Consider the following 13559-nt stretch of genomic DNA (forward strand, 5'->3'; position numbering starts at 1 on the left):
AGGTCGTTGCTTGTTAAATAAATGGATTCAGGGATAAAGTGTAGCTGGAGCTGGGCCTGGTTTATGCTGGATGCCAATAGAGGTGAAAGAAACGCCATACACTTTCCTTCTTTCAATATAGTGGATAAAAAGGGGTGTGGGATGCCAGGTGTACTCTGCCTGAAAGAGCTCAATTATGCCAGCAAAGGGTATCATGCTCCACTGGCACATTGTAGACCGATGTTCACAGGCAGAAAGTGTACAATGTAATAATGTGCAGTGTAGCCCATAGATATTGCTTTTGTTGTGTTGCACTTGAAAGTAACACCTTTGGGATTTGAGGGGGATTATTACTCTGAATGTTATTTTTGCATACATGTAGCCTTGTGCACTTGATCGATGTCTATAGTGCCCACTATAATAGAGCAAAAATGGAATGCCTGTTTATTTCATTCTATTTTTAAGATGTTTTTTCCCCAAGTGCAATATTTAGGTGTGTGTGTGTGGTCACAAACATTCTATTATAAAGGCTGTCATATCTAACTGCAATATTACTGTGTTTGTTTTCAAGACTTGAGTTTCATTTGCAGTGAAGTCTAGGCAATAAATAACATTGGATTGCTTTCCTTACATTTTTTAGCTGTGAGTTCGGTTCACATTAACCACTTATGTTACACACATACTGATGATGTAGATCATATTCTTTGTTTAATTAGTTAAACCTGGGATTTGTTTGCATGTTTCAGTGTGAAAAAATTGTCACCTTTTTGGGCCCTCACCAGTTTGCATCCCTGGGTAAGAAAAATTGGCACTCCAAATGGGAAAAGGTTGCCGAACCCTGGTGTAGCCTATTAGCGGCCACTTCAATAGCCTAATGACAGAATCTGCGAAGGCAAGCAGCAGCTGGAGGTGGGGGGTCGGGAACAGGTTTTTTTCCTTCTGGTTTGGCTATCTTGATTTCTGGCTCCCTCTTGAGTCCTTTGTGTCGTAGCCTACATATAGTTGATTTTTATTAAAACACATAGGGTGTGTTTACATATCGAAAAATACAAGTTTAATTTTTGAACAGTCGATTCGTCGAAGGAACAGACGACTCTTGGTCGACCAAGTTTTTTTTTTTTGTCGGCGACAGCCCTATAACTCACTACAAGGCATGGCGACTTGACCCAGTACCAAATTCCAGACCAATCAAATGCAAAACTTTACTGATTTGTAATCAGCCACCTCAAACAAATACAGGGCTCTACAGTGTGACTATTTTACTCGCCAATGTGCCTAAATATTTTTGCTGTGCGACCTGAAATTGATTTAGGAGCACCATTCTAGCTTTAAAGGGTAGGTAGCATGAGTTTTTACCCACCAATGTAATAGTGTGGTCAAAGATGTAGTAACTTAGTTATAGTCACGATCTGGTTACCTATAAGTACAAACATAGTTATGTTTTGGGGTTATTACATATTTATTAACTTATTTCCAGATCACTTCTAAACTACCCACAATGCACTATTTCTCAACATCGTATGGAAGATCTACTGTGGCTACATAGTTTGTAGGCTAGCTTGGTAGCTAGCTCAAGGTGGCTTATGTTAGCCACACCTCATGCTATTTATGGCTTTGAGGCTGTTATCTAGGTGGAACCCACCCGTTAGTAAGGCAGGCTCTGGTGCTAGCTTGCCGTGAGTTCAAAATGTAAGAGAATCATGCCTGCTTTCTCTTTGTGTAGTACCTCGTCTGTTTTCCTTTTTGTTTTAACTTTTCGGCATGTTCTCTGTGAAGTAGGCTATGGGAGTTTTGTAGATTTTTCTACCTTGGCTTGGTGCTGGCGCACTGAATAAATAAAACACAGAAATGTAGTTATAAGAAAAGCACAAACATGAAAATTCCCATTACAGCATGTTTGTGCAACGGTATCTTATCAGAGAGAAATAGGCGAAGCATTAATATGTTGGCTGGATAGCTAGCTAGCTACATGAAGTAAGGGTCACCTGGAAACACCGACCAACACTTTGGTTCCTACCCTGTCAATAATTCCTCCCTCGTTTATTCATTGGTCCTCCCCACGATATTCCAACTATTTAATTAGAATAATCACATTTACAACAGATCACCAATTAACTAGGAATGTATATTTTTTGCCAACATCATGTGTGGAAATGATAATAGAAATGCAGCGATTGATTGAAAATGCTGAATATTATTTTTGTTTGGAGTTGGATTAAAAAGTATATATGGAGAAAGCCCCATTTAATAATTTGTGAACAATTCATACAGCATATTTAGAACTTTTATTATTCAGAAACATAAAATACTGTCACATGTCAAACATTTTGTGATATATTTAGTTCATATTGCCCAGCCTTACTACCTACCCTTTAATATTTCAAATGTTTCATTGTGCTCCTAATTTCTTTGTCTACATTTTTCAACTTAGGCTCACATGTGCTCCTTGTAAAAAAGGTCAGTGTAGAGCCCTGCAAATAGATGACATATTAACTGTGACTTCGTAAAGGCTAGTGTGAGATAAGGTGAGAGAACACCATTCAAGGTCAGAAATTTCCTCACAATAATAATCAGACCACTGTGCATTAAAGGGTGAAGTCGACTGATCAGACTACTGACTCAACAGTGTGATTACCAACAACAGCAGGGCTCTCCAGAGGGTGGTGCGGTCAGCCTAACACATCACCAGGGGCACACTGCCTGACATCCAGGACATCTACAGCCCCAGGAAGGCAAAGAAGATCAAGGACCTCAGCCACCCGAGCCACGGCCTGTTCACCAGCTACCATCCAGAAGGCGGACTGTACAGGTGCATCAAAGCTGGGACCGAGAGACTGAAAAACGGCTATCTCCAGGCCATCAGACTGTTAAATAGTCACCACTAGCCAGCCTCCGCCCAGTACCCTGCCCTGAACTTAGTCACTGTTACTAGCTGGCTACCACCTACTCTACTCTGCACCTTAGACTGCTGCCCCTATGTACATAGTCATTGAACACTGGTGACTTTAATAATGTTAACATACTGTTTTACACACTTCAGCAAGTATTCATACCCCTTGACTTCTTCCACATTTTGTGTTACATTCTGAATTTCAAATGATTCATTTTTTTCCCCCAGCCATCTGCACACTACCTCATAATGACGAAGTGAATACAGAAATATCTAATTTACATAAGTATCAACACCCCGGAGTCGATGCTTTGTAGAAGCACCTTTGGCAGCAACTACAGCTTTGAGTCGTCTTGGGTATGTCTGTATCAGCTTTGCACATCTGGATTTCCTCCCATTTTTCAAGCTCTGTTACGTTTATATGGGGTCATTAGCAATCTTGAAGTCTTTCCACAGATTTTTAATGGGATTCAAGTCTGGGCTTTGGCTGGGCCACTCAAGGACTTTCACATTCTTGTTCTGAAGCAATTCCAGCATTGCTTTGGCTGTGTTGCTTGTGGTCATTGTCCTGTTGGAATGCAAATCTTGGCCCCAGTCTAAGGTCTTTTGCACTATGAAACAGGTTCTCATCTAGGATTTGGCTGGATCTTCATTATTTCCTCTGGCCTTACCAGTCTCCCAGTCCCTGCTTCTGAAAAGTGTCCACATAGCATGATGCTGCTACTACCACGCTTTATGGGTTTTCTCCAGACATTGCGCTTTGCATTCAGGCCAAAGAGTTACATTTTTGTCTCATAAGACCACAGGCATTTTTTTCCTTATCTTGCGTGCTGTCATGTCTTTTTCTCAGGAGTGGCTTCTGTCTGGCCACTTTCCCATAAAGTCCAGATTGGTGAAGTGCTGTAGAGACTGTTGTCCTTCTGGCAGGTTCTCCCATCTCAGCCAAACAGCTCTGTAGTTCTGTCACTGGGTTCTTGGTCACCTCCCTGACCAAGGTCCATCTTGCCCGGTTGCTCAGTTTGGTCTGAAGGCCAGCTCTAGGCACACTACCGGGGTCGGGTTAACACAGGATTCTGTGTTTATCGTGCATAAGAAATATATTGCTGCATTTTGTAAACGCAGATCTAAAATGCTTCTTGTGATTTCTGCTTGGCATTAGACACATTTTGTGTTTCAGTTGCACTTTTGCACTCTGATGAGAATTCACGAACATGCAGACAGCGCACACACATCAGTCAAAGTTATTTTCTCGGTGTAGCCTACTTTACTCTGGTAAATGCAAGATTAACTTTAAGAAAAACACTAGGAAATGTAGCTGGCTACATTCTTTCTATGATAAACGTTGTACATTTGTTGGCCTTGCATAGTTTTAGCAAAAAAGACCTTGCTTTTTCATTGTAAGCTCATTTACTTGTGTAGCTGCTAGCCAAATAGCATTGCACTTCTGTTGTCATCTGATGAAAATGATTTATTTTTTCTGCCTAATGTGTTGCTCTAATGCATTTTTTTGTGAAGGAGAACATTAGTTGCGCGCTCCTGATCACACTTGAATTCTAACATAAAATGCATGTGAAATGGTTTGAAATGCAGATTTTTTTTTTTAAAGATCTGCATTTTGAAAATGCTCTAGAAATGTGTATACCCTTCCCCAGATATGCATAATTACAATCTCGTAGATCTGCGGACAGTTCCCTGGACTTGGTATAGTTTCTGCTCTGACATGTGCTATCAACTGTGGGACCTTATGTAGATGGGTATGTTTCTTTCTAATTATTGTCCAAGCAATTGAATTGGCGACAAGTGGATCTCTAGGATGATCAAAGGAAATTGGATGCACCTGAATTCAATTTGGAGTGTCATATCAAAGGGGTGGGATAACTTAACTTAGATTTCTATATTTCATTTTGAAAAAAATGTATATTTTGTCACTTTGTCATGAGGTATTGTGTGTAGATGGGTGAGATTTAAAACATATATTTGATCAATTTTAATTCAGGCTGTAAAACAACAATGTGGAATAAGTCCAGGGGTATGAATACTTTCTGAAGGCCTTGTATATACTGTATTCTAGTCAAGGCTCATCCTATATAGCTACTGTTGTACACACCTTGTCAATTCATATTTTTTCTACACACACAATCATACAGTGCATTTGGAAAGTATTCAGACCCCTTGACTTTTTCCACACTGTTACGTTACAGCCGTATTCTAAAATTGATTAAATAAAATGTTTTCCTCAACAATCTACACACAATACCCCATAATGAAAAAGCGAAAACAGGTTTTTATAAATGTTTGCAAATGTATTAAATAAACATACTTTTATTGGGTCACAAGGGCAATACAATCATAAAAATAAAACATTACCCTTTTACATTTGTTTTGTAACTTACACACCCCCATTTCAAACATGCTCCAATGTTGGACAACCCACAATATATAAGGTACCAGTCAAAAGTTTGGGCACACCTACTCATTCAAGGGTTTTTCCTTATTTATCCTGTTTTCTACACTGTAGAAGAGTAGTGACGACATCAAAACTATTAAATAACACATATGGAATCGTATTAACCAGAAAAGTGTTAAACAAATCAAAATATATTTGAGATTCTTCAAAGTAGCCACACTTTGCCTTGACAGCTTTGCACACTCTTGGCATTCTCTCAACCAGCTTCACCTGCATTGCTTTTACAACCGTCTTCTACCATACAGTATATCAAGAACAGAATAATTGAATGGCAAGTGTACACATTTCTGGGGCAAATGTGACATTGTACCATGGCTGTAATTTAAGAGTCTGGAATATGTAAGGGATAATCAACAAGGGGCTATGCGTCCTCTGGAAAGTAATGCAATTCTGTGGATGGTTAGATCCATTCCGTTAGTATGTTGTGGAACAAACCTTCTACATTCATTATTTTCCATAAAACACACATCCCCCTCATTGATAATTCCTTACATATTCCAGACTGACTCTCCTGATGTTTCTTCATTTCTTTTTATTTTGGGGATTTGTTTGTATTCTTAGGTGTTACTGCACTGTTGAAGGTAGAAACATAAGCATTTCGCTGCACCTTTTGATAGTATGTGTACGTGACCAATAACATTTTGATTAATTTGTTTTTAATGCACAGTGGTCTGATTTATTAGACTTGGGCCTTTTAAGGCCTAACACGGAACCCAAACCGGCAATTGTGCATCCATTTATTTTGTCCCCCTACACCAAACGCGATCACGACACGCAGGTTAAAATATCAGAACAAACTCAACCAATTACATTTAATTTGTGGACAGGACGAAAAGCATTAAACATTTATGGCAATTTAGCAAGTTAGCTTGCACTTGCTAGCTAATTTGTCCCTGGATATAAACATTGAGTTGTTATTTTACCTGAAATGCACAAGGTCCTCTACTCTGACAATTAATCCACACATAAAAAGGTAAGCCGACTCGTTTCTAGTCATCTCTCCTCCTTCCAGGCTTTTTCATCTTTGAACTTATATGGTGATTGGCATCTAAACTGTCATAGTATTACCACGACGACCGACAACACAGTTCGTCTTTCAAACACCCACGTGGGTATAACCAATGAGGAGATGGCACATGGGTACCTGCTTCTATAAACCAATGAGGAGATGGGAGAGGCAGGACTTGCAGCACAATCTGCACCAGAATTAGAAAGGACTTCTATCTTAGCCCTTGGCAACGCAGACACTCGCGAGCAGTGTGGGTGCAATAATTGAATAACATAGATTTCTACATTTATTTTGCCACGCTCGCGCAAGCAACGTGAGCGGTGTAGTCAGGGTATTAGTCTCATTCCAAATCATTCAGTGGTGTCAATGAAATCCTCGTGCAAAACTGTTAATTCAGTTACATGCATGGTTGGTTCTTAAGTTTTAGATTCAACCCCACATGATGATGATTTCATACAGATGAAATATCCCAGCAATCAGATCTAAAAGATCCTTGAATGTTTCATTTACACAGGCAGCCCAATTTTTATATTTTTTTCACTAATTGGTCTTTTGACCAATCAAAACATCTTTTCACATCAGCTCTTTTTCAGTGCTGATCTGAGTGGTCCAAAGACTGACTAGTGAAAAAATATTGGGCTGCCTGTGTAAATGCCTGACAGATCTAATAGTCTAGATCTTCTCGAAGATCATGTTCTCCCTCAGGTCTAATGGAGGTCCTGTAACAGATCCACTAACAGATCCTTTCCAACCCCCAGGTTTAATGGAGGTCCTCCCAGATCGCTGCACCATGGTTGCCAAGAAGGAGCTGGTGTACGCTGGCACTGTGGGCATTGTGTGCTGGCTGGGCGGCATCGTCTTCATCAACCGCAAGAAGACAAGAGACGCCAAGAGTGTCATGGCCGAAGCTGCCAAGACCATGCTGGATGACCAGGTAAATCAACAGGACTAATCTATTGGACCAGATTAATTTGGAAACCCGCGCTGTGCTCTGGAGCCTTCCAATCTAACGACTAACTCCATTCTGAAAGCCCAATAATGTATGATATCAGGGAGTGACATACTGTTAGATCATAAAAATTAATTAAACAAATTAATTTCATTCCCAAGCCAGTATATCCTGAAACTTAACCCAAGTTTGAATACTTGTAACTTGATAAAAAATACTTGATTTTTTCCTATGTTTATTTCTGGTTTAGTGTCCAGACCTTTCGCCACCACTGATATTTAAATACTGTTTCCATGCTTCCACATAGGCCTCACCTTTGACCCCTAACCTTTGACCCCTGTAGATCCGTCTGTGGGTGTTCCCAGAGGGTACGCGGAACCAGAGGGGCGACCTGCTGCCCTTCAAGAAGGGAGCCTTCCACCTGGCAGTGCAAGCGCAAGTGAGCCACAGGGCCGTGTGTGTGCGTGCATGCCTCTATACCAGTGTTCACAAGGGGACCTAACAATCTAGCATGGAGACTGACTGAACATCATATGAATTGCAGAGGACATTTTCACTACCTTTTGGCACAGATGGAAGACAAAGGGAGTAAGAGAGACTGAGAGAAGCAAAGACAGAGGGAGCAATACAGTGGGAGAGAGAGACCCAGAGAGCCTAATGGAAAGGGCTTCTAAGGTTATAGATGGAGGGTGATATCGGATGAGTGTTGGGGAGAATGAAAGACTGAGGAAGGGAGACAGGTGAAATAAATGTAAAGAATAACGTTACATGAAACAGAGCCAGACCGACACCGCAGGTTCACTCCAGGTTATGAGGTGTCGAAGTGTGTGTGTGTTTATTGTACAGTCTGTCTGTGTAGCCTGTATTCAATGTAGGCCTTGTGCGCCTGCATGCTCAAAGGATGTGTATCAGTGGATAGATCTGAGAAATAGACGGAACACAGTAACCAAGGCCTGCTGGTCCATATTAACTAACACAGAAATATCTGAGGAATCTCTGGTCTACAGAAGGGTCAACTCAAAACCCTAATCTGTATAGTAGATCTCTGCAGAATGGTGTATGTTTGAGTTTCCCATATCATTAACACATGACTGTTGTACTCCAATGCAGAGCTAACGATATCTCTAGGTCTGCCTCTGCAGGGCTGGAGGAGATGGTGCATGTGTGTGTGTGTGCCCATAGATGTGTGTACAGACAGTCTGTGTAGGCCAGTCAGCCATGCATGTCTTTGTCTGTGTGTTTGTCTTTGTCTTGCCTGAGGGAGGGAAGCATCCTTAAAAAGTAGATTATACTTGTTGGTTTGTGATCTTGGAAATAATAATGGTATTTTGGTACCCTGGACTTAAATCGAATGTGGAACGAACTGTCATGGTAATTCTATTTCTTGCTTCTGTCTCTGTTCCAGGCTCCTATCATTCCCATCGTGTTCTCCTCCTACAGTAACTTCTATCTACGGAAAGAAAAGCAGTTCAACTCTGGTACAGATGTTTGTAGTTCATATTGAAAAGGTGTTATCCACAGCTACTCTTGACATTAATGGCTTATGATATTATTTATCGAAAGAAGTTGTCCTTTGCTTCCATGCAGACACGATGATGAGGGTTGTTGTGATGATGTTTACGATGATATTGATTTTTATGCTATGCTCTAACAAGGGACCATCACACTGAAGATCCTTCCGAAGATTGAGACGAAGGGCATGACGTCAGACAACGTGGCCGACCTCTCCGACAAGTCCTACGACCTCATGCGCTCCGTCTTCCTAGACATCTCTGGCTCTGCCCCCGTAACCCAGAGCAACGGGCCCTCCTTGCACCACTAAACATGAACAACCTCCCTCCTCATTTTCCTGTCCAAGACACCAAACCCCCCCCCCTTCTCTCCCCTCCACATCGTCCCAGCTCCCTACCTACCTACTTACAAATTAAGTCAAAAATATTGGCACCCTCACACTTTACAATGGTGCAGAATGTTCTGTTTTCTCTTTTCAAAACTGGTTGAATGGATATGTCTTACCCTTAAGGCACCTGCAACTTACCACGGGTGAGAGAAATGACACCGTAAACAAGATAATTGCTTCCAAACAACCAAATATTTTTTAAATAATTTAGTCCAGGCTATCTTTTTTTATTTTGAAGTGAACAATCTCAATTTTAGAAGAAGAAAACATGTATTGGTCCTGTGCAGTTGTAAATCAAACAAATTCATGTGTGTACACCAAATGTTTTTTAAATGTCAACTTATCTTAAAACATAGTGAATCATGCAAGGGTGCCAATATATTTGAGTGTATCTCTACCAGGACAGAACGCACACACCAGGTCTACATCATTAACTCTTCTCTGCTTTCTGATGTGTTGGCCTGGTCCAGTTTGGTTCTGGTTGGTTCCTGGTCTGACATAGCCCAGTACATTCCAGCCCTGACCGCTCACTGCAGCAGGTTAGAACAGCATGGATGTGATGTGGGTTCATCATGCATTCCTTTTGGATTGCTCTGTTGTCCAGCATTTTGTTTTGTTTATCTGTTTTTAAGTGGCTTTATGGTTGTCTGATTTTATGGCAGTTGTGCTTTCGCTATTTTCCCTCTCCCTTCCTCCGGCTTGACTTTAGATTTTCGTAAATGTCGCCAGTGGATATTTATACCTTCTTCTGGTGCTGCCTAACCTCTGTTCTTAATGCGCTCTCAGACAATCGCAACACACAACCACCCTGCTTTAACATGCACACACACAACAGTTCCCCCTGCTCAACACCACATCCCACCCAACCCCAGTGTATCCTCCCCTGTTCTGCATTCCAGCCTATTGTCTCTGTGAAGAACAGGGGGTCTGGAGGGGAGGTGGAGGGCAACAGAGGAGCTAGACGAGATCAACAGTAGTTGACTTAGGGACTTGTTCCTTATCTGTGTCTCAGTGGAATCCACTCTATATTGTTACTTACTTACATACCGACCACACTGGCATCTCAACCACCTTATCACAATAGCTCAATGATATACTGTACCTTGCTTGATATACTGTACCATGATATAATGTACCACGCCAAACAACAAGGTATACAACGAAGACAAGAACCATCCTCAGTGAATTCATGGACTTTACTGGACTTATCAGTTTCCAAACGTGCATTTTTGGTGTACTACATAGATTTTCTTCATTCTTATTTTCTATCCGCCTAAGAAATAACCTGCATGTAACATTGAGCAAAGTGGTGTTGTTTTTGCAGCTGTGTTATATATTTCTCTTTATTTATATCTACATCATATGGTCTTGTGTTCATTTTATTTGTGTCTTAAAGTTCTGTTCTTTGTGCATGGAGAACCTATTTAAGATGTATAAAAGGTGATTTTATGAAGTGCAATGTCCAACTGTTCAATCTAAACTGCTCCAAAGTGTAAGAGTTCTAGGATGTATTCATTACATCTTGCAACGGAAACTGTTTTAAGAGCCAAACAAAGCAAATGGAGCAAACTGAATGAAACGAAGGGACCTACTTGAATTTGTCCAACAGGAACTCTGGTTTTGTTGGAAAAAGTGTGCTAGTGCTTTAAAAGTAACACATTGGGAAGTGATCTAGATGTAACACGGGTACACAAGTAACATTTATTTATTAGCTAAGTCTTGTGCATTCTTTGCTTGGCCAAATGTTCCTTATTGTTGCATGGCAACTATACTGAACAAAAATATAAACACAACATGCAACAATTTTAAAGATTTTACTGAATTACAGTTCATAGAAGGAAATAAGTTCATTAGGCACTAATTTATGGCTTTCACATGACTGGGCAGGGGCACATGGGTGGGCCTGGGAGGGTAAAGCCCCCCCCCCCACTTGGGTGCAAGGCCCAGTCAGTCAGAATCAGTTTTTCCCCACAAAAGGGCTTTATTACAGACAGAAATATTCCTCAGCACCCCTGCCTCCAGACGATCCCGCAGGTGAGGAAGCCAGATGTGGAGGGCCTGAGCTGTTGTGGTTACACACAGTCTGCAGTTGTGAGCCAGTTGTACGTACTGCCAAATTCTCTAAATTGACACTGGAGGTGGCTTACGGTAGAGAAATTAACATTAAATTCTCAGGCAAGAGCCCTGTTGGACGTTCCTGCAGTCAGCATGCTAATAGCATGTTTCCTCATTTTGACACATCTGTGGTATCGTGTTGTGTGACAACTGCACATTTTAGAGTGGCCCTTTAATGTCCCCAGCCCAAGGTGTACATGTGTAATGATCACGCTGTTTAATTAGCTTCTTGATATGCCACCTGTCACGTGTATAAATTACCGTGGCAATTTAGAAATGCCCACTAATAGGGATGTAAACAAATTTGTGCTCAAAATTTGAGAGACAAGCTTTTTGTGCCAATGGAACATTTCTGGGATATTTCAGTTCATGACACATGGGACCAACACTTTGCATGTTACATTTATATTTTTGTTCAGTATAGAAGGGCTTCTGTCAGAGTGGTTACCTTAGCTTTATACTTGATAAACTGGTGCTTTTCCTATTAATGGGGAAGAGGAGGGATATATGCATAGTCATTACATACTGTGGTTTTCTGACCAATTATGATACCCAAAACAGAACTGAGAATATTAAATTTTATGTTTTTAATCGATGGATGGTGTATGATATGTACAACTCTGACTGTGGGGAACAGGCGCGGTCTATTTTTAAAGGAAGCGAGGAATTGGCTGAATATTTTTGGCCTTGTATTCAAGGTAGTAATAATCAAAGTTGGGATTGTGAAGTTCGTAAACTTGTGAGAGGTTTTATATTATGTAATTAATAGACAGATGACTGGAATGACTGAAATACTTTTAATGTATGGCAACGCAGCTTCTTATTATAATTTGTATCCAGATCTTGACATTTTTAATATTCACTGCCTTTACATTAGTTGGCTAAAATGACGTCGCTTGAAGCTTTTTGCCTGTCAAAAACACCAGTCTGAGAATGTATTTCAGGATTATTTGTGTACTACTTATTGCATTTAACTCTTTATTTTTCTCTTTTTTTTAAACTTTAAGTATAACTTATTTCAATGGAATGTTGTTTTGCATACAGTTGGTTTCTGACACAAAGAAATGTCAATGATTAATTGTTTTTATTTCAAATTAAGGTAAAGTAATTGAACACTTAATTTTATCTCCAGCATTTTTCTTTGTTGTGCACCCAAACTTCCTGAGGTACAGGGTTGAGGGTCAATCAATTTAAATTCAGTCAATCCAAAAAACATCTACTTCAATTATCCTCAGTGCTTCTCTGAAACATGTTTAATTAGAATTTCAGTTTACTTCCTGAATTGACTGAATTGATTAACTCCAACCCTGTTGAGCCGCTCATGCTGTAGAAGTGAAATCATCTATGCTTTGTCTGGTAATAACCCTGTATACGAGGCCTCTTCATATTGGCTACAGTAGCTTTACCTGCTGGGCTTTTGGCTTACTTGGTTCTGAGGAGTAAATTAACTCAAGGCCCGGGCTTTCCTCATCTTTATGTTCTTGAAGGCCAGTACCACCATGTAAGGAATATCGGTCTGAATACATCAAATAAATCTGTGACTTTAATTTTTGTTAATAGAAGTATATATTAATAGTAAGCCTTTCATGGTTTTTGTTATCTTAATGCAGTGGTGTCTTTTTAAAAATCTTACAACAGAGGTTTGAATGTTCATCAAAGATGCTACTAAATTGGTTTCAACCAAATGTATACTGTCATTGATTTTTAGACAATGGTCAATAGTTAGCCTATTAATCTTTTTATGATTATTTTCATGATGTTTTGTAGCTTAACTTTCTAGTGTGTCAGCTAAAAGCGTCATTGACTCAGATGACGATCATATGTTAACTCAACAGGCTCTGCAGCACTACTTTGGAGAGCCTGGTTGGTTGATCTGGCTGTTGTTTACAAAATTATAAGATATTGGAGAAAGATTTAAATTATTCTAAATATGAATAAAGCACTTTTCATGTTGAGTTTGTGGTTATATTTAAAAAGAACAAATCTTATCAAAATATTCTGAATTTCACCAAAGCAATTAAAGTGTAATCTGTTGGCTTTAGATGACTATGAAGCATTGAGCTGGCCAAGGCGTCTTGTCTTATGACATCCTGCTGAGCTGTCTGTGTGGCCTAGACGTACACATGACAACATAGAAGCCCATTGTAGTATCTGGTTAATATCGACGATGTAGTATTTCTTGATTTCACAGAAATATTGATTAAACATGTTTGATGAATTCTTTGGAAAATAATGTATTTTTTTCTTAAG

General features: G+C 40.0%; 1 protein-coding gene across 1 annotated transcript in view; it reads left to right on the top strand.

Annotated features, from left to right (window-relative positions):
* The window catches only part of agpat2 (1-acylglycerol-3-phosphate O-acyltransferase 2 (lysophosphatidic acid acyltransferase, beta)), a 30756-nt gene extending 17229 nt beyond the window's left edge, over window positions 1-13527 (top strand). The window contains exons 3-6 of the mRNA XM_024381898.2: window positions 7104-7279; window positions 7638-7733; window positions 8700-8772; window positions 8950-13527. Coding sequence (XP_024237666.1) covers window positions 7104-7279; window positions 7638-7733; window positions 8700-8772; window positions 8950-9116 — 512 coding nt within the window. The 3' untranslated portion in view covers window positions 9117-13527. The remainder of the gene's footprint in view (window positions 1-7103; window positions 7280-7637; window positions 7734-8699; window positions 8773-8949) is intronic.
* The last annotated feature ends 32 nt before the right edge of the window (window positions 13528-13559 follow it).

Source organism: Oncorhynchus tshawytscha, linkage group LG20 (genome assembly GCF_018296145.1).
Source record: "Oncorhynchus tshawytscha isolate Ot180627B linkage group LG20, Otsh_v2.0, whole genome shotgun sequence".
Classification (NCBI taxonomy): domain Eukaryota; kingdom Metazoa; phylum Chordata; class Actinopteri; order Salmoniformes; family Salmonidae; genus Oncorhynchus; species Oncorhynchus tshawytscha.